The sequence below is a fragment of the Schistocerca nitens genome, chromosome 10 (assembly GCF_023898315.1).
Source record: "Schistocerca nitens isolate TAMUIC-IGC-003100 chromosome 10, iqSchNite1.1, whole genome shotgun sequence".
NCBI lineage: Eukaryota > Metazoa > Arthropoda > Insecta > Orthoptera > Acrididae > Schistocerca > Schistocerca nitens.
Genome location: NC_064623.1, coordinates 81,668,884 through 81,691,274, shown reverse-complemented (window position 1 = coordinate 81,691,274; position 22,391 = coordinate 81,668,884). Strand labels below are relative to the sequence as shown.

Sequence of the window (22,391 nt, the reverse complement as noted above, 5' to 3'; positions counted from 1 at the left end):
TTACCCCTTGGAGTGATGACCGCCGCCAGTAGAAATGGTTACGCTGGAGTAGCCCGTCACACCTCCAGCTCCACCCAAGCCACCTCCCTTTCCGTAGCCTCCATAACCTCCGTAACCCCCGTAACCTCCGTAGCCTCCGACCAGGCCACCGAGACCAGATGCTCCCCCAGTGACACCTCCTCCATAGCCACCCCCATATCCGGCTCCTCCTCCGAAACCACCACCAAGCCCAGCCCCTCCACCAATGCCGCCCCCGAGACCTACACCAGCTCCTCCACCAATGCCGCCCCCAAGACCCACACCACCACCCACTCTGACAGGAACCGGCTGAGGCACCGGCACAGGGATGACTACGTGGACCTTCCTGGTTACGGGTACAGGCACTAGAACTGGATGTTGATTTCGCACATACACCACTGGAACCACACCCGTTCCACTTCCACCGAGTCCAGCTCCTATGCCGGCTCCACCGAGTCCACTCCCGAAGCCGGCTCCACCGAGTCCAGCTCCGATGCCGCCTCCGCCGAATGCTCCGGCGCTGGCGACTCCACCTAGACCACCACCTCCATATCCGGCATAGCCACCACTTGCACCCAAGCCCCTGCAATCACAAACGCATTACATACATAATTCGTTTTCGTCCAAACACTGGGTATTTTTGAAGGCTAGAAGAGATTACTATCGGCTTATGACAATGACCAAAAGCAATTTACTTTCTGGGAAATTCAGATTGCACATGCACAAAAATGTGAAAACACAATGAGAAAAGTGTTGGGTTGGGGTTGTTTGGGGAAGGAGAACAGACTGTGAGGTCATCGGTCTCATCGGATTAGGGAAGGACGTTTGTCGTGCCCTTTGAAAGGAACCATCCCGGCATTTACCTGGAGCGATTTAGGGAAATCATGGAAAAACTAAATCAGGATGGCCGGACGCAGGATTGAACCGTCGTCCTCCCAAATGTGAGTCCAGTGTCTAACCACTGCGCCACCTCGCTCGGTCAGAAAAGCGTGCTTCAGCATAAATGCAAATGGTAGCCAAGTTTGCAGGCTGCGCAGTTGTATTTGTCTATGAAAGGCATTTGTACACTATCGTGTTCAGGACAGTGTTCTGTGTAATTGTGAGTGCATTATGTCGGAGCTAAGTGACTTCGAAATCGGAAAAATTGTTGGTGCTCGTATGGTGCGTAATTCCGTTTCCAAGATAGATGAAGTGTTTGGTGTTTCAAAAGGCTCCGTATCGAAAATTTATACCATGTACAGGGACAGCAGGAAACCATCATCCGTTACGTCACGACACGGATGTGTTGAGTGATCGTGATGCACGATCATTCAAGAAGATGGTGGCGAAAAATAAGAGGACAACAGCTGTAGAAGTGTGTGTGTGTGAAATCTTATGGGACTTAACTGCCAAGGTCATCAGTCCCTAAGCTTACACACTACTTAACCTAAATTATCCTAAGGACAAACACACACACCCATGCCCGAGGGAGGACTCGAACCTCCACCGGGACCAGCCGCACAGTCCATGACTGAATCGCCTCAGACCGTTCGGCTAATCCCGCGCGGCAGCTGTAGAAGTCACTGCAGAACTGAATGCCTCACTCGCGAACCCTGTCAGCACATAAACAATATAAAGGGCGTTCCGTCAGCAAGGCGAGCTGGAATTCCAAAACCACTCATTAGAGATACAAATGGGTCTGAAGCAACAAATCCTGGACTGTGGACCAGTCTAAGAATGTCATGTGGTTGGATAAGCCTTGTTTCATGTTGTTTCCAACTTCTGGACGAGTTTACGTCCCAAGAGTGACTCGTGGCGGGAGGGTTCGGTAATTATTTGAGCAGCCATATCGGAGTATTCCGTGGGCCCCATGATTGTTCCGCATGGTCATATACTGCCAAGGAGTATGTGACTGCTTTGGCTGACCACGTCCGTCCCACAATACAATGCTTGTTCCCCATTGGTGATTCTAAGTCCACAGGGCCCCTACTCAAACAGCTCGCATCGCCCGCGATTGGTTTTTATGAGCACAAGGACATTGTCGCATGTCCCATGGCCGCCACAGTCACCAGGTCTCAAGGTAGTGAACCTTTGTGGTCTACTTTGGAGAGAATCGTGCGCGACCGCTACCGACCTCCATATGAACGTGCCACTGTTTTGCATGAAGAATGGTATAAGATTCCGCTGAAACCCATACAGGACCTGTATTTATCCATGTCGAAACGAATGGAAACTGTTTTGAATGCCAAAGGGTTTCCTACACTGTACTGGGCATGGCAAAGTGATGTGTTTTTGGTGTTTCCGTACTTCTGTCCACCCCCTGTGCGTTTTTGTTGTGGGTTCAGTCCGAAGACTGGGTTGATGCAGCTCACCATGCTAGTCTGTCCCGTGGAAGCCTCTTCATCTCTGAATAGCAACTGCAGCCTACGTCCATTTGGACATGATTACCCTAAACCCATTGTCTGCTTCTGTGAATTTAACCCCAAAACATCCCTCCATTACCAAACTGACGATCCTTCGATCGCATGAGGATATATCTTATCAGATTGTGCCATGAATTCCTTTCTCCCCAATTCGATTATACATCTGCATGACTACTCTGCAATTCACACTTTAATTTTTGGCGAGGGGTTCAACGAACCAATTTCAGGCTACGAGGGGCGTTTGAAACGTCCGTGCAAAGTCCGAGAGATGGCCCCAGCGGCGTGTATCAAGGTCATGTTTAGTTAGAAGCATCTTTGGAAAGAATGCACACCAAGTTTCAGCCATATTGGTCTATTTCTTTGTGTTTGGCATTCGTGTGAATCAAGGAAGTCGAGTGATTGTCAAAATATGGTCGAAGAAGAATTTCATATGGTGAGTAAACATTACTTTATGAAAGGAAAAATGCCTCAGGAGATTAAAGAGAAGCTTCATAAACATTACGGTGACTCTGCGCCTTCGATTAGAACAGTTTATAAGTGGTTACAAAATTTTCGGAGTGGCCATATGGGCACAAGTGATGCTGAACGTTCTGGTCCCCTGTAGAGATTACGACTCCAGAAATCGCTGATAAAATCCATGATATAGTGATGGATGACAGAAGAGTTAAGGTGCGTGAGATTGCTAGTGCTGTGGGCATCTCGAATGAACGGGTACATAATATTTTGCATAAACGTTTGAACATGAGAAAGGTATCCGCAGGATGGGTTCCGCAATTGCTCACACTTGACCAAAAACGGAATCGTGTGAAGTGTTGCAAGGGTGGTTTGCAGCTGTTCAGGAAGAATCCGCAGGCGTCGTTACGTCACTGTGGATGAAACATGGTTGCATTACTATACTCCTGAGACCAAACAACAATGTAAACAAAGGGTTACCAAGGGAGAATCTGCACCAAAAAAGGAGAAGACCAGTCCTTCGGCCAGAAAGGTTATGGTGACTGTCATTTGGGATTCGCAAGGGATAAGGAAAAGAGTAGCAAAAGAGAGAGAAGGAAACATAGTAGGTGAATATGGATTGGGGGTGAAAAATGAAAGAGGAAGCCGTCTGGTAGAATTTTGCACAGAGCATAACTTAATCATAGCTAACACTTGGTTCAAGAATCATAAAAGAAGGTTGTATGCATGGAAGAACCCTGGAGATACTAGAAGGTATCAGATAGATTATATAATGGTAAGACAGAGATTTAGGAACCAGGTTTTAAATTGTAAGACATTTCCAGGGGCAGATGTGGACTCTGACCACACTCTGTTGGTTATGAACTGTAGATTAAAACTGAAGAAACTGCAAAAAGGTGGGAATTTAAGGAGATGGGACCTGTATAGATAGACTAAACTACAGGTTGTACAGAGTTTCAGGGAGAGAATAAGGGATAAATTGACAGGAATGGGGGAAAGAAATACAGTAGAAGAAGAATAGGTAGCTCTGAGGGATGAAGTAGTGAAGGCAGCGGAGGATCAAGTAGGTAAAAAGACGAGGGCTAGTAGAAATCCTTGGGTAACAGAAGAAATATTGAATTTAATTGATGAAAGAAGAAAATATAAAAATGCAGTAAATGAAGCAGGCAAAAAGGAGGACAAACGTCTCAAAAATGAGATCGACAGGAAGAGCAAAATGGCTAAGCAGGGATGGCTAGGGGACAAATGTAAGGATTTAGAGACTTATCTCACTAGGGGTAAGATAGATACTGCCTACAGGAAAATTAAAGAGACCTTTGGAGAAAAGAGAGCCACTAGTATGAATATCAAGAGCTCAGATGGAAACCCAGTTCTAAGCAAAGAAGGGAAAGCAGAAAGGTGGTAGGAGTATATAGGGGGTCTATACAAGGATTATGTACTTGAGGACAATATTATGGAAATGGAGGAGGATGTAGATGAGGATGAAATGGGAGATACGATACTGCGTGAAGAGTTTGACAGAGCACTGAAAGACCTGAGTCGAAACAAGGCCCCGGGAGTAGACAACATTCCATTGGAACTACTAACGGCCTTGGGAGAGCCAGTCCTGAAAAAACTCTACCACCTGGTGAGCAAGATGTATGAGGCAGGCGAAATACCCTCAGACTTCAAGAAGAATATAACAATTCCAATCCCACAGTAAGCAGGTGTTGACAGATGTGAAAATTACCGAACTATCAGTTTAATAAGTCACAGCTGCAAAATACTAACACGAATTATTTGCAGACGAATGGAAAAACTGGTCGAACCCGACCTTGGGGAAGATCAGTTTGGATTCTGTAGAAATGTTGGAACACGTGAGGCAATACTAACCTTACGACTTATCTTAGAAGAAAGATTAAGAAAAGGAAAACCTACGTTTCTAGCATTTGTAGACTTAGGGAAAGCTTTTGACAATGTTGACTGGAATACTCTCTTTCACATTCTAAAGATGGCAGGGGTAAAATACAGGGAGCGAAAGACTATTTACAATTTGTACAGAAACCAGATGGCAGTTATAAGAGTCGAGGGGCACGAAAGGGAAGCAGTGGTTGGGAAGGGAGTGAGACAGGGTTGTAGCCTCTGGCCGATGTTATTCAATCTGTATATTGAGCAAGAAGTAAAGGAAACAAAAGAAAAATTCGGAGTAGGTATTAAAGTCCATGGAGAAGAAATAAAAACTTTGAGGTTCGTTGATGACATTGTAGTTCTGTCAGAGACAGCAAAGGACTTGGAAGAGCAGTTGAACGGAATGGACAGTGTCTTGAAAGGAGGATATAAGATGAACATCAACAAAAGTAAAACGAGGATAATGGAATGTAGTCGAATTAAGTCGGGTGATGCTAAGGGTATTAGATTAGGAAATGAGACACTTAAAGTAGTAAAGAAGTTTTGCTATTTGTGGAGCAAAATAACTGATGATGGTCGAAGTAGAGAGGATATAAAATATAGACTGGCAATGGCAAGGAAAGCATTTCTGAAGAAGAGAAATTTGTTAACATCGAGTATAGATTTAAGTGTCAGGAAGTCGTTTCTGAAAGTATTTGTATGGAGTGTAGCCATGTATGGAAGTGAAACATGGATGATAAATAGTTTAGACAAGAAGAGAATAGAAGCTTTCGAAATGTGGTGCTACAGAAGAATGCTGAAGATTAGATGGGTAGATCACATAACTAATAAGGAGGTATTGAATAGAATTGCGGAGAAGAGGAGTTTGTGGCACAACTTGACAAGAAGAAGGGACCGGTTGGTAGGACATGTTCTGAGGCATCAAGGGATCAGAAATTTAGTATTGGAGGGCAGCGTGGAGGGTAAAAATCGTAGAGGGAGACCAAGAGATGAATAAACTAAACAGATTCAGAAGGATGTAGGTTGCAGTAGGTACTGCATCAAACCAGTCTCAGGACTGAAGACCACAACAACAACCACAACAACTAGGAATAATCCTAACCTACCATCTGGAAAAGGGTAAAACTATTACAGGTTCACATTATTCATCGTTATTGGACCGTTTTAAAACAAGGCTGCAAGAAAAACGCTGGCGATTGGGCTGCGAAAAAGTCCTTTTCCATCACGACAATGCACCAGGACACACCTCAGCAGTTGTGGTCACAAAATTAATGGGAATAGGATTCCAACTCGTTTCACATCCCCCCTATTCTCCAGAGTTGGCTCCCTCGGACTACTATTTGTTCCCCAATTTGAAGAAGTGGCTGGCAGGGCAAAGATTTTATTCAAATGAGGAGGTGATTGCAGCAACTAATGGATATTTTGCAGACTTGGACAGTTCCTATTGTTCGGACTGCATCAACAAACTAGCACTGCGTTGGACGAAGTGTATAACTCTAAAAGGAGACTATGTCGAAAAATAAAAATGGTTTACCCCAAACACGTAAGTAGTTTTTATTTTTGCACGCACTTTTCAAACGCCCCTCGCATTTCTGCACCGCTCCGCTCTCGAAATGCACGTGGGAAAAACGAAAACCTGAGTCTTTTTGAGTGAGCACCGGTTTGTCTTATTTTATTACGATAGTCGTCTCTCCCTATGTAGGTAGGACTCAAAATATTTTCGCATTCGGAGTACAAAGTTGGCGATTGAAATTTCGCGAAAAGATCTCGCCACAACGAAAAACTCCGTTGTTTTAATGATCGCCACCCAAAATCGCTCATCAGTTACGGTCTCTCTCCTACTCCACGATAATACAAGACGGGCTGCCTTCCTTCGAAGTGGCCGGTCGGAGTGGCAGAGCGGTTCTAGGCGCTACATTCTGGAACCACGTGACCGCTACGGTCGCAGGTTCGAATCTTGCCTCGGGCATGCATGTGTGTGTTGTCCTTAGGTTAGTTTGGTGTAAGTAGTTCTGAGTTCTAGGGAACTGATGGCCTTTAGAACTTAAGTCCCATAGTGCTCAGAGCCATTTTTCCTTCGAACTTTTCCGTCATCCTCTGTCAGTGCTATCTGGTAGGAATATCACGACGCACAGGAATACTCTAGAAAGGTGCGGACAAGCGTAGCGCAGGTTTAGTAAATTTATTGCACCTTCTAAGCGTTTTTCAAGAAAAGGCAGTCTTTCGCTCGTCTTCCCCACAACATTTCCACGTGATCGTTCCAGTTTAAGTTGTTCGCAACTGTAATCCCTGGGTAAATAGTTGAATTGACAGCAATCAAATTTATGTGATTTATCGTGTAACCGAAATTTAATGCATATCTTTTAGTGCTAATGTGGATGATCTCACTTTTTTGTTGTTTGGGCGTAGTCACATTACGCACCACACAGATGTGTCTAAATCGTTTTGCAATTGTTTTTGGTCTTTGATGACGGCATCATCTGCAAACAATTTAATAGGGCTACTCAGATTGTCTCCTAAATCGTTTGTAGACATTAGGAATCGCAAAGAGCCTGTAACACATGCTTACGAGGAGGGCAAATATCAACCTTGAAACACGAATACTTAACAAAACGACTAGATCAAACTTTAAATACATGACTTAACAAAACTACCAGATTTCGTGCCTATAGTGAACAGACAGTTTTATCTGAACCTCAACCCATTTCTGCTTAATGATAATGATGATAACGAGGACCATCAAGTGTTGGGATAGGTCGTAATTGTGTGAGTGGTAGATTTAGTATCTGTTCTTTACGTTCTACCTCTGGTTTCACATTAATTACAAACTACACAACAGTCAAAAATACACTGCTGTCACTATCCAGTATATGAAAAGTTTGTGGATTAACATTAATAATAATAATCCTAAATATTAACTAAAATTTCGTAATATAAAATGGAAACAAGATTTGTTAATTGGAAATACAGGATATTGAGACTTGGTTGTAGAAAATAAGTCAACCCCAGGAGACTGGTAGTTCGCCTACAAATTTGATTTTTACAAAGACCTGTTCTTCATAAAACTTAGCATATTTGCTTTGAGCATTTATGGATCTCAGTACTCACTTGTAAGTTGGAATCTATCGGATGCCTGTATGCGCAGCGATTGTAGAATATTCACTCTGAAGGATGGACAATAGTCAATTGCAAAATCTGTAATTTACTGCAGATCTAGAGTCATCATGTCATATAGGTCCTAAGGTGTCAGAGGATAACATATGAGAAAATGACACTAGCCTTTACATGCCAGACACAAAACTGAGACCTTGTCTTCCACGTAAAGACTAGTGTCATTTTGTCATATTTTATGTTCCATGCGTTGGGAATTATATGACGCTTACATGATGACTATGTTATAGACGAAATCTAGCTCTGCAATAAATTAAGATTTTACGACTGACTGCTATCCTTCCTTTAATTTGATGATTACTTATATTTTGCACATCAATATTTTTTAAGCAGAAACGTTTAACCGAGTGTATCAAAAATATCCTAACACCCATTAGTGGATATGTGGTGCATCCACTCTTCACATTTATGACGGATTCGACGCTACTTGAGTTATCTGAATGTCTGTGGAGGGATAGTGGTCTATTCTTTCTATTGAACTGGAATCAAAAACCAGAGTCGCTCTTTTACATTGAGATCTGGACCGAAGTCGGCGTTCTAAGCGATCCCAGAGGTGTGTACCATTGGGCTCCGGTCGGGACACTGGGCAGGACAGTCCATTTCAAGAATGTTGCTGTCCATAAACCATCGCTTCATATACAGGGTGGTCCACTGATCGTGACCGGGCCAAATATCTCACGAAATAAGCGTCAAACGAAAAAACTACAAAGAACGAAAATTGTCTAGCTTGAAAGGGGAAACCAAATGGCGCTGTGGTTGGCCCGCTAGATGGCGCTGCCATAGGTGTACCGGATATCAACTGCGTTTTTTTTAAAATAGAAACCCTCATTTTTATTACATATTTGTGAGGTATGTAAAGAAATATGAATGTTTTAGTTGGACCACTTTTTTAGCTTTCTGATAGATGGCGCTGTAATAGCCACAAACATATGGCACACAATTTCGGACCAACAGTTGGTAAGAGGTAGGTTTTTTTTAAAATTAAAATACAGAACGTAGGCACGTTTGAACATTTTATTTCGGTTGTTCCAATGTGATACATGTACCTTTGCGAACTTATCATTTCTGAGAACGATGCTGTTACAGCGTGATTACCTGTAAATACCACATTAATGCAATAAATGCTAAAAATGGGGTTCGTCAACCTCAATGCATTTGGCAATACGTGTAACGACATTCCTCTCAACAGTGAGTAGTTCGCCTTCCGTAATGCTCGCACATGCATTGACAATGCGCTGACGCATGTTTTCAGGACTTGTCGGTGGATCACGATAGCAAATATCCTTTAACTTTCCCCTCAGAAGGAAATCCGGGTACGTCACATCCGGTGAACGTGGTATGGTGCTTCGACGACCAATCCACCTGTCATGAAATATGCTATTCAATACCGCTTCAACTGCACGCGAGCTATGTGCCGGACATCCATCATGTTGGAAGTACATCTCCATTCTCTCATCAAGTTAAAGATCTTGTAGTAACATCGGTAGAACATTACGTAGGAAATCAGCATACATTGCACCATTTAGATAGCCATCGATAAAATGGGGGCCAATTATCCTTCCTCCCATAATGCCGAACCATACATTAACCCGCCAAGGTCGCTGATGTTCCACTTGTCGCAGCCATCGTGGATTTTCCGTTGCCGAATAGTGCATATTATGCCGGTTTACGTTACCGCTGTTTGTGAATGTCACTTCGTCGCTAAATAGAACGCGTGCAAAAAATCTGTCATCGTCTCTTGTGCCCAGTGGCAGAACTGTACACGACGTTCAAAGTCGTCGCCATGCAATTCCTGGTGCATAGAAATATGGTACGGGTGCAATCGATGTTGATGTAGCATTCTCAACACCGACGTTTTTGAGATTCCTGATTCTCACGCAATATGTCTGCTACTGATGTGCTGATTAGCTGCGACAGCAGATAAAACACCTACTTGGGCATCATCATTTGGTGCAGGTCGTGGTTGACGTTTCACATGTGGCTGAACAATTCCTGTTTCCTTAAATAACGTAACTATCCGGCGAACGGTCCGGACACTTGGATGACGTCGTCCAGGATACCGAGCAGCATACATAGCACACGCCCGTTGGGCATTTTGATCACAATAGCCGTACATCAACACGATATCGACCTCATGAGGAGTTGCTCGACCACTGCATGCCATTCTTTTTAGCTCCCTACACACAGTGACTGCCCTAGCTGGACTGGTGATAGCACTTTGGAACTAACGAATGACTCCTTCCGCTGGTACCTGGCGATTTGTTTCACAACCAGTCTCACCGGTGCCTGTTCGTCAGTTCATGAGGTCTACCTGGTGTTTGTTTGGCTGTGGTTGTTCCTTCACTTTTCCACTCCACAAATCACGTCACCAACAGTCGACTTGGGCAGCTTTGAAAGGGTTGCAATGGATTTATCATTCAGGTTACGTCAAATGACTAAAGTATGTTCGATTTGACCAAGCTCTCCTGACCGACGCTTTCTGGCTGGTGGTAGTTGTGGTTAGTGTTTAACGTCCCGTCGACAACGAGGCCATTAGAGACGGAGCACAAGCTCGGGTTAGGGAAGGATTGGGAAGAAAATCGGCCGTGCCCTTTCAAAGGAACCATCCCGGCATTTGCCTGAAACGATTTAGGGAAATCACGGAAAACCTAAATCAGGATGGCCGGAGACGGGATTGAACCGTCGTCTTCCCGAATGCGAGTCCAGTGTGCTAACCACTGCGCCACCTCGCTCGGTCATTCTGGCCGGCTTGGTTCAAATGGCTCTGAGCAGTATGGGACTTAACTTCTGAGGTCATCAGTCCCCTAGAAGAACTACTTAAACCTAACTAACCTAAGGACGTCACACACATCCATGCCCGAGGCAGGATTCGAACCTGCGACTGCAGCGGTCGCGCGGTTCCAGACTGTAGCGCCTGACGCATTCTGCGGTTACCGCTTCTCCACTAACCAAACAATGCTGCGCATCTGCTGTGGTCGGCCGCTGTGGCCGAGCGGTTCTATGCGCTTCAGTCCGGAACCACGCGGCAACTACGGTTGTAGGTTCGAATCCTGCCTCGGCCATGGATGTGTGTGATGTCCTTAGGTTAGTTAGGTTTAAGTAGTTCTAAGTCTAGGGGACTGATGACCTCAGATGTTAAGTCCCATAGTGCTCAGAGCCATTTGAACCATTTGAGCAACTCCTGTCTAACAGCTGGGGACCACCTTCCGTACTGTCATTAGCCAATTCCACATTACGCAGGGGTAGCCGCAGTGCTTTTTTTGTGGGTGAACGCTGGGGGATGCGTACCCCTAAACTTTTTCGTCGGCAAAGTAATTTTTTTACGATGTTGAGAACTTGGAAGAGTGCCAAAGATTTATTTCATGGACTTAAATGTTGTTTTCATTTATTCGTGTTGGTAATTATAATGCGAACGATATCAGTGCAGTTTTTGGTGGGAAAGCGATGTCATTGACTGTTTCCAGCATTTCGAAGCTGCGGCCGATACCATTTTTTTTTTTGGTAGTTCGACATGTTGATGACGTCATGGCAAAAAGCAGACGGGTGGTATCGCATGCTTCAGTTATAAGTAATTTTCGCTGCGTTATGTCCAATTTCGGAGTAGCCTCAAACTTTTTTTCAGAAAAATGCTCTGGGTATCAGTATACTTTTGATAGCGTATAGACCAAAACAAATGCAGCAGTCTCAATAGGAAGTAAAAAGAAAAAAAGTAGTAGAATGGGAGCTTAGAATAGAACGGTCCAGGTTACGGAAGGAATGTCCATGTGCAGATTGTGACACGGTCTGGAGTTCAGTGTTGTTTCGACTGAACACGCACACTCACCCTGCAGTCCCGAAGCCACCATAAACGCCCCTTTTCTCAGTCTTCTTGGCGTCGGCAGGAGCGCCCGAATTGTTTTCAGCTGTTGCAGCACTCAAAATGGCAGCTGCGGCGAAGATGCACACTTTCTGCAACACAAAAAAGTGTATTTTTAAAGGGCATTTCCAGAAGTATCATTAAAGCAAAATGACTTGTTCATAGTTTATTTATTTTTATTTATACCAGCAAGAAGCTTATAACGCTATGTCCAAAAGATGTCTAGTAGCTAGGACATAACTACCTATTATTATTATTATTATCCTATGCATGAATTTCAGTAATACACATTTAGCAAAACAAAGAAATATATATATATATATATAAATGAACATGTGAAATTGTATATAGTACTCAAGTTTTAAAACGGCTCAGACTACACTCGGATGCTGATGGACTCAATCCAGCGGAGTGTCTCGTGGGATGCTTGATGGAGCTTCTCAATGCCACCAGGGAATCGTCTGATTGGACAGTCATTCACAATGTGGCTCATTGTTTGGGTGTCACCAGTCACACACACTGTCACTTGAAAAGCCCCACTTGTGCATGTTGTATTTGCACATACCCTCTTCAGTCCGATATCTGTTTAACTGCACTCACACCTCCATTGGTTGGTGGAAGCCTGGAACTGGAACTGTTGGATTGTCTACAAGTTCGTGGTTTCGGGTTCTTGTAGCTTGCCACTCACGTTTCCACTCTGCGTCCCGGTCGAATCCTGTGGATAGCATTTGGACTCCCATTTCATATGCTGGTGTTCTAGATTTGAGGTGTTTCCTGGGCAGTGACAGCAAATCGTCATGAAGAGAGATCGAGTTGTTTTCAGAAACCTACTGACAGAGGTTGTAAAGAGCAGCCTTTCGACGGAGGTCTGTATCACAGATGTTTGAAAGCACTGGTAGCTCTCAAGTAGGTGCAGACCAGACTGTACCACTAATTACTCTCATAACTGAGTTCAGTTGGACGTCTACTTTCACTACGTGGGCCCTTCGGAGCCAAGCTGGTGCACAGTATTCTGCTGCAGAGTAGACCAGTGCATGGGATGCTCCTCGGAGGACTGACGTGGTTACTCCCCATGTACTGCCTGCCAGCTTTCTCAGAAGGTTCACTCGTGTTTGATTCTTCTTGGCCAAGTTAGAAAGGTGTTTTTTTGTACGTTAAAGTTCTGTCCAGAGTGACTCCCAGGTATTTTGGGCTTTCGTTGTATTTGACTGTGCCAAGAGGGCCGAACTGTGGACTGATCTTTGCTAATGAAAGGCGATTAGAGAGGTGGAACAGGCTTACCTCGGTTTTAGAAACATTTGGTCTTAGTCGCCATGTCTCAAAATACTCATAAAGTTTAGTAAGGCTTTTCGTTAGGCGTTCTTCACATTCAGAACGGTCTTCACTCTGACATGAAATTTCCAGGTCATCTGCATATTGAAATTTTCGGCAGGTCAAATTCGGCAGGTCAGCTGTGTAGAGATTGAATAACGCTGGAGCAAGAACAAAGCCCTGAGGTAATCTGTTATTGATTACGTGCCATCTGCTTTTCTCTTCTCCTTGAAGTACTTTAAACCGCCTATTGCTTAACATGTTACTTAAGAGGTTGCCTAGAGTTTTGCAAGGTACCACCTATGGCGAGCTAACATTCACCCACAATATCGGCAAGCCCCTGAAAATCAGCAACGTTGGATATGCCAGCTGCTGTTAAAGCTGACCAACAGGCTACAGCAGGGAAACCGAGAAGCTCCCGCACTAACGCACAAGCAAACCACCAACACTATCCTACCATGTGAATCCGACATATGACCTATCGACTAAACGATGATGAACCTAACTGTCACTGATATGTTGACGCTGACCGAGAAATCAACACCGACACCCAGCAGCAGCCACCGAGTAACACCATCGCACAACGACAAAGGTATCGACCTGCATGATACCCGCTACTAACAGAGCCTACCCTTGAACGATCTGTCGCAGGCAGCAAGAAAACCGCTACTGCTCTTACAACCCGACCCAACTATCGCAGAGGTTTTTTCCCTTGGCTCTTGCCTTGGCACATTTTTTTCTCTGCCCTACAAACCGCTACCCTTGGTTCAACTTTCGACCGAGTCTATCTTCAGATGAGCGCGTATTAATGGATAATTATAACCAGACGTACGCAAACACCGGAGTAGCCACATCCTGCGAGACCTCACTTAGTGAAAAGTAACCAATATACAGAGAAGGCAGAGGTTCTTTTGTGCTGGCCATCACGCCGGTGTCGGCGTGGAGGGGCTCTCCCCTATTTAAATACGTAACTTCGGCTATGCCCCAGGGACGTATGCTGGGACCCTTGTTGTTCATTCGATCTGTGTTAGAACACTGGAATAATGCAGTCAGTATGCAGAGGAAACTGCTTAAGAAATGTTGTAAAGTGCTTGGCATAGAGTACTACCCATTTTACCCAGTATTCGGGTTTGCTCCCGCTCCATTCGAGTATGGGGCGCAAGAATAGTGACTGCTGAAATGCCTCTCTGTGTTAATTAAGTCTAATACTATATCCGTAGTTCCGTATCCTGAGAGATACATAGAGGACTGTAGTAGGTATATGTTCAAAGATTCCTCAAGACTGGATCTTCGTAACTAGGCAAACGTTAGCTAGTTGGTATCTATTTACAACAGCCTGCCAGCTCATTTCTTTTAGCATCTCTGTGACTCTCTCCCACGGGTCAAACAAACCTGTTGCCAACCTTTTTGGAACCATTGACCTAGATTTCTACAGTTTTAAAATTGATTTCTCTGGAAAGTGTAATGGATCTTGTTGCGTCACATGCTGATTAAGTGCGTCGAATAGAGCCAAACGGCCCTTGTCGTGTGAGACACCCATCTTAAGGACATAATCACAAGCCACGAATTAGGACTGCAGCATTCTATTATTTCAGGTGACAAGACAAATGCCAAGTGTAGTGTTCCTTAAACACATAAAGCTCAGTCGACATAAAAGTTGACTTGTATACAATAGAACACAATCATGTGATCTGGATTACAGCAGCATGTAGATGACAAACTCCTGTTCACACTGTAATACTAGAGGGATGCAACACTGAGTCATCCATTGCACTTAATCAACATGTGACAAGACCCGTTACACCTTCTGAAGAACACAATTTTAAAACTGTCGAAACCTAAGTCAAAGGTTCCAGTTAATCTTTATTTGCAACTGGTTGGCTGATTTTTTTTCCTCTTCAAGTTAACATCTAAGCTATATTCTATGATGGCTCGCACAACTGTTTCGGAAGTAATTTCTCACTGAACCAAGAAGTAGAATTTCTTCCTGTTCCATACACCTATGGAACGTACGAAGAATGACTGTTTAGTCGCCTCTGTGAGTGCTGTAACTAGTGTCATATTGTCCACAGGACTCCTATGAGAGTGATATGCAGGGAATTGCAGTATATCTCCAGATCATCATTTCTTGATACTTTGTAAGTAGATTCTTTTTTTTTTTTTTCGATTCGGTTTGTGTCTTCCTTCAAATGTGTGCTTGATCAGTTCTTTCAACATTTCAGTAACGCTGTCCTGCGGGTCAAACGAACCTGTAACCATTCGTGCTGCTCTTCTTTGTGTCCCCTGGTTCTAGGTGCTACAGTCTGGAACCGAGCGACCGCTACGGTCGCAGGTTCGAATCCTGCCTCTGGCATGGATCTGTGTGATGTCATTAGGTTAGTTAGGTTTAAGTAGTTCTTAGTTCTGATGACCTCAGAAGTTAAGTCCCATAGTGCTCAGAGCCATTTGAACCATTTTTGAACCTCAGATGTTAAGCCCCATAGTGCTTAGAGCCATTTGAACCACATGAATGTCCTCTGCCAATCCGATCTGGAACGGGTCCCACACACTTAGAGGAATATTCCAGGATGAATCGCATGAGCGATTTATAAGCAGTCTCCTTTGAAGACTGACTGCATTTTCCTAGTATTGTACTAATAAACCGAGGTGTACCACCTGCTTTCCTCGCGACTGAGCCTATGTGATCGCTCCATTTCATATCCCTACAACGTGCTACACACAGATATTTGTTACCCGGTTCCAAGAGTGACTCACTGACATCATAGTCGCAGGATGCTACGTTTTTTCGTTTTGTGAAGTGTGCCATTTTACATTTCTGAACAATTACAGCAAATTGCCAGTCTTTGCAGCAGATTGAAATCTCATGAGCTTTTGACTGAATATTGATGCAGCCTTTTCTCAAGCAATACTTCATTATAAATAACTGCATCATCCGCGAAAAGTCTAAGGTTACAGCTAATATCTTCGCAAGGTCCTTAATATACAACATGAACACCAAGGGTCCCAACACAGTTCCCTGGGGCACACCCGAATTATTTCTACATCTGTCGATGACTCTGCACCCAAGATAACGTGCTGCCTCCTCCCCACCAAAAAGTCCCCAGTCCAGTCACAAATTTTGCTTCATACCCCCATACGATCGTACTTTTGGTAATAAGCGCAGCTGCGGTCCTGAGTCAAATGCTTTTCGGAAATCGATAAATTCTGCATCTACCTGACTGCCTCGATCCATCTCTTCAAGTGTGTGTTGAGAGAAAAGTGCAAGTTGGATTTCACATGATACATATTTTCGAAAGCCATGCTGGTTCGCATCTTGGATGTCATTCTGTTCGAGATACCTCATTATGTTTGAGCTTAGAATGTGTTCTAAGATTCTACAACAAATCGATGTCAAGGGTATTGGACGGTAGTTTTCTGGATCACCTCTACTACACTTCTTGTAGACGGGTGTGACCTGTGCTTTCTTCCAACTACTGGACACAGTTTTCTGTTCGAGAGATCTATGATGTAGTATGGTTAAAAGGATAGTTAGCTCAAACACAAATTCCGTATAGAATTTGATACATATTACATCGGGTCTTGGAATCTTCTACAAATTTAGCGATTTTAGTTGTTCCACAACGCCAGAGGCACTAAATGCTGTATCATCTATCTTTGCAATGGCACGAAAACTAATCTGGGGCAGTACTCCTGGTTTTCATTTTGCTGTATCCCGGATGGCGCTGTGGTTACCGTACCTGCCTAATAAGCAGGAGATCCCGGGTTCGAATCCCGGTCCGGTACACATTTTCGCTCGTCGCCGCTGATTCCGCTTAATGTCCGCTGCACTTGACAGCAGTGATCCCCCTTCCATTTACGTACAGCCGTTCACAACTGCGGCAACTGCGTGGAGTCTGTCCCTTCGAAAGAAACGCCACATATTCACATAAGTGTAGATTACGGTGATGCTCTATGTGTAGTGTAGTATCGTGTTCGTGTTAGAGATGATGAGAGTAGGGAGAGGGTCAAACCCGAAGCCGGCTCACAGAATACTCCTCTCGAAAAGCACCAAGGGGACCACCTCGATTAACGTTCCCATCTGATAGACAGATCACCTCAACCAGTATTACGTGTCATCCCATGTAGGCTTTCATGAGAGCCTATCAAAAAGTTTGCAATTTAACCCAGGCCATTGACGCAAATACACTACTGGCCAGTAAAATTGCTACACCGCGAAGATGACACGCCACAGACGCAAAAATTAACCGACAGGAAGAAGATGCTGTGATATGCAAATGATTAGCTTTTCAGAGCTTTCACACAAGGTTGGCGCCGGTAGCGACACCTCCAACGTGCTGACATGAGGAAAGTTTCCAACCGATTTCTCATACAAAAACAGCAGTTGACCGGCGTTGCCTGGTGAAACGTTGTTGTGATGCCTCGTGTAAGGAGGAGAAATATGTATCATCACGTTTCCGACTTTGATAAAGGTCGGATTGTAGCCTATCGCGATTGCGGTTTATCGTATCGCGACATTGCTGCTCGCGTTGGTCGAGATCCAATGACTGTTAGCAGAATATGGAATCGGTGGGTTCAGGAGGGTAATACCGAACGCTGTGCTGGATCCCAACGGCCTCGTATCACTAACAGTCGAGATGACAGGCATCTTATCCGCATGGCTGTTACGGATCGTGCAGCCACGTCTCGATCCCTGAGTCAACAGATGGGGACGTTTGAAAGATAACAACCATCTGCACGAACAGTTCGACGACGTTTGCAGCAGCATGGCCTATTGGCTCGGAGACCATGGCTGCGGTTAGCCTTGACGCTGCATCACAGACAGGAGCGCCTGCGATTGTGTACTCGACGACGAACCTGGGTGCACGAATGGCAAAACGTCATTTTTTCGGATGAATCCAGGTTCTGTTTACAACATCATGATGATCGCATCTGTGTTTGGCGACATCGCGGTGAACGCACATTGCAAGCGTGTTCAAAAATGGTTCAAATGGCTCTGAGCACTATGGGACTCAACTGCTGAGGTCATAAGTCCCCTAGAACTTAGAACTACTTAAACCTAACTAACCTAAAGACAACACACACATCCATGCCCGAGGCAGGATTCGAACCTGCGACCGTAGCGGTTGCGCGGTTCCAGACTGTAGCGCCAGAACCGCTCGGCCACCAGCGGCCGGCTGCAAGCGTGTATTCGTCGCAACCATATTGGCGTATCAGCCGGCGTGATGGTATGGGGTGCCATTGGTTACACGTCTCGGTCACCTCTTGTTCGCATTGACGGCACTTTGAACAGTGGACGTTAATTTCAGATGTGTTACGACCCGTGGCTCTTCGCTTCATTCGATCCCTGTGAAACCCTACATTTCAGCAGGCTAATGCACGACTGCATGTTGCAGGTCGTTTACGGGACTTTCTGGATACAGAAAATGTTCGACTGCTGCCCTGACCAGTATATTGTCCAGATCTCTCACCAATTGAAAACGTCTGGTCAATGATTGCCGAGCAACTGGCTCGTCCCAATACGCCAGTCACTACTCTTGATGAACTGTGGTACCGTGTTGAAGCTGCATGGGCAGCTGTACCTGTACACGCCATCGAAGCTCTATTTGACTCAATGCCCAGGCGTATCGAGGCCTTTATTACGGCCAGAGATGGTTTTTATGGGTACTGATTTCTGAGGATCTATGCACCCAAACTGCGTGAAAATGTAATCGCATGTCGGTTCTAGTATAATTTATTTGTCCAATGAATACCCATTTATCATCTGCATTTCTTCTTGGTGTAGCAATTTTAATGGCCAGTAGTGTACTAATGGTCCGAAACTTTACGCCACCACCTCTCCGTCCCTTGCCGGCCAAATACTGGCAGTGAATATTTCATCCACCGCCAGGATTCGAACCGGCTTACTTCCGAGTCGAGCGGCACCGCAGAGGCCTGCATTAGCCACTTGGGCTGCGGACGCGGGTGACAGAGTATTTGAAGGTGTGACTTAAATCTGCTAACAAGCTGCCTACATTATGCTTGCAGGTCCACTGCTAGACTGCTGCTGAGCGGCGTGGGGTTTTTCCCAGATAGGACTGACGGTGGCATCAAAAAACTTCAAAGGACAGCTCGTGTTGTGTTATCGCGAAATACAGGAGATAGTTTCACAGGCGTGATACGCGATTTGAGGTGGAAATCATTAAAATGAAGGTTTTTCGTTGAGGCACGATGTTTTCACCGAATTTCAATCACCAACTTTCTCCTCCGAATCCATATACGTTGTAAAAATGTATGTATGTAATGTTCCACATCTCCTCCTAAACCACGGAGCCGATTTCAACCAAATTTGGTATACATATCATTTACTGTCTGGGAAGAATCGCTAGGGGTAAGAACCACTTACCTATAAAAGGGGTTGGGGTTAAAAAGGAGCATAGCCCACGACATGCAAATACCTGGACTTTATTAATCCAGTATTTGAGGAAGAGAACACTTTGGACTTCCAAAAAACTATACACACAATTTCAAGCCTTTACGAAATATTTCTCGAGCCCCTCTTCCCCCCTTCCCCAAAAACAAACGAAAAATAAAGGGGGAAAGGTTTATCGCTTGCTACATTTTCGCTGTTCTTACAGTAAAACTTCAGCAACAGGCTTGACATTTTAATTTATTATTTCTTTATGACTAACTTCATGCGCAATACGTTTTGCAGACTTTACCCACATATACCACCGAAGGGACCTGGAAAATTATATCACTATACAACACAAACAGGGTGGACGGAAAGATTCTCCCTTTCTTTTGTTAACGGAGCCACTGGGGTTTGATGCTCTATGGCGACAGTACCGCTCTTCACCAACAGGTGGCTCTGGCTGCATGAACTACGTGTTAGTCTATATAACTTGATTAATCACACTGAACAGATTCCCACATTGGTTGTCTGCTGCTAGCAAATGTTATTGTGGTGGAGCACTTCTTCTAAGCAGATCATTTTCATAAATTTAATACACTCTAGCTGGTACGTTAATGAAAATTTGTCTCTCAATAGTTTTTTAAGTATTCTTATGTTTTCACCTACTAAAAAAATATATAATTAATATTTATACTAAGATGGTATCTCTTCTTTCGGACAGGAAATGCACAAACAGTGCCCGAACTCTTACGGGAATGGGCAACGCGCCGCGAGTAATGAGTATAATGGGCGGGGGCTCTACGAATGTAGCGCGGGACAATACGTTGAGAATGTGGTTTTCGCGGGAGGAGTGCCAGTGATAAATCCCTGCAGTCGCACTATCCTTTGTGTCCTCGGTGGGTCAGATGGATGCCGGCACATTAGCTCAGCGTGTTCGGTCAGAGGGTTTGCTGCCCTCTGTATTAAAAAAACTGAGTTAAAGGGTCAAGGACGAACTGAAACGGATGTCTTGGCGACGTCCGCCCTGAGCAGAAACCAACAAAATGAGATTAAAAAAAAAAAAAAAAAAAGATGGATAGAGCGTCTGCCGTGTAAGCAGGAGATACCGGGTTCGAGTCCCGGTTGGGGCACACATTTTCATCTGTCCCCGTTGACGTATGTCAACGCCTGTAAGCAGCCAAGGGTGTTCATTTCATTGTAATAATTAATATTATCTGTAAATTTTTATTAGAGATATGAAAAGAGACAGTGCTGTAACTTTCCTTATGTAAATTAATTTTTAACTTTGTGTGTATACTCCTTCTGGAAGTTACATATCTGTTTCTAGCAAATGCTGGGTGCTGGCTTGCGACAGTATGGGCGTTACTAACAGACAAAACCCGCCCATACTGTCGCAAGCCAGCACACAACATTATGCTGGAAGTAGATATGTAACTTCCAGGAAACCATCTGAAGATGAACCTGAAAAGGTTCGAAAACCGGTTCATGGAATAATAAATAACTATTAAAAAAAGTGACTGGTTGCAGTTTTATGCACTTACATTCAACTAACAGTCATGGGTTCTAAAATATCCGTAATGGATAAGCTGAAAGTAGTAACGTGTTTTTGTAAAAAAAAATAATGTTGTAAAAATATTCAAAATAAATTCAAGGGAGAAACTTTTCTTCCGGGAGATATGATGTGTTGTATGGGAGTATGGACTGTAGTTGAATTAGTGGAATTTTGTCGAATTAAATCAGGTGATGCTGAGGGAATTAGATTAAGAAACGAGACAAAGTAGTGGATGAGTTTTGATATTTGGGTTGAAAGGTGACTGATGATGGCTGAAGTAGAGAGGATATGAAATGTAAACCTGCAATGTTTCTGAAGAAGTAAAATTTGTTAGCATTGTATACGGACCGAAGTGTTAAGACGTCTTTTCTGTAGGTATTTGAATGGAGTGTAGCCATGTATGGAAGTGAAACATGGACGATAAACAGTTTAGACAAGAAGAGAACAGAAGTTTTTGAAATGCGGTGCCGCAGAAGAATGGTGAAGATTGTACGGGTAGATTATGCATCTAATCTTCATCATTCTTCTGTAGCAACGCATTTCAGGAACTGATTAAAATTGGGGAGACAAGAAATTTGTGGCACAGGTTGACGCAAAGATGGGATCGGTTGATAGGACACATTTTGAGACATCAAGGGATCACCAGTTTAGTACTGGAGGGAGGTGTGGGGGCTAAAAATTGTAGAGGGAGACCAAGAGATGAATACACTAAGCAGATTCAGAAGGGTAATTCATGGCAGTAGTTAATCGGAGATGAAGAGATTTGCACAAGATAGAGCAGCATGGAGAGTTACATCTAATCAGTCTTCAGACTGAAGACCTCAACGGTAATAACAATAACATGTAGGAGTAGCATTCTTTAAAGAATCGGGTGATGGGGTGTATACTGATTATGTCTGTTGAACCACTTGAGGGGTGCCTTGCGCGTATCCTCAGAAATTGGGCGGTACTCACCAAAGTCCACATGACGCTGGAATGCAGTGTTGGAGTCGGTCACTGGAAGACTGCGATGTCTGCCGTGGCTTCTCCAGAGCTTATATACACTGGACCCTTTCTCCAGTGGAGGCTATGAGCGAGTACGGTGTGCGGAGTGCCAGAGAAAGGAGACCACCAGAATCGACAGGAAAAACAGCGGGGAACTTCGGTCGTAAAACTTGTGCGGCCTATTCAGCTGGGCGTTGCGTTATGGCGACCTGTATTTCAGTTTCCCTGGCCACTGGCTACTGTCATTATTTCTATCACCACGGCGCCGCACCTGCTGAACTTCACTTTGCATTGTACGAATTACATAAAATTTCAGGTATGACACATTTCTGTTCCACACGGGCTACAATAAAAAAATATTCCAGT

The 22,391-nt window shown here is 44.3% G+C and overlaps 1 protein-coding gene and 1 non-coding gene across 2 annotated transcripts; one reads left to right on the top strand and one right to left on the bottom strand.

Annotated features, from left to right (window-relative positions):
• Positions 1–22,007, bottom strand: LOC126209896 (uncharacterized). Its single transcript, XM_049939018.1, has 3 exons — positions 21,996–22,007; positions 11,755–11,879; positions 1–601 (listed from the first exon to the last, which is right to left on the bottom strand). The coding sequence occupies exons 1-3, from the start codon at positions 22,005–22,007 to the stop codon at positions 1–3; spliced, it is 738 nt and encodes a 245-aa protein (XP_049794975.1).
• Trnai-aau (transfer RNA isoleucine (anticodon AAU)) lies at positions 16,809–16,881 on the top strand. The gene has a single exon. It is a non-coding gene; the product is annotated as a tRNA-Ile (tRNA).
• Positions 22,008–22,391: the final 384 nt, after the last annotated feature.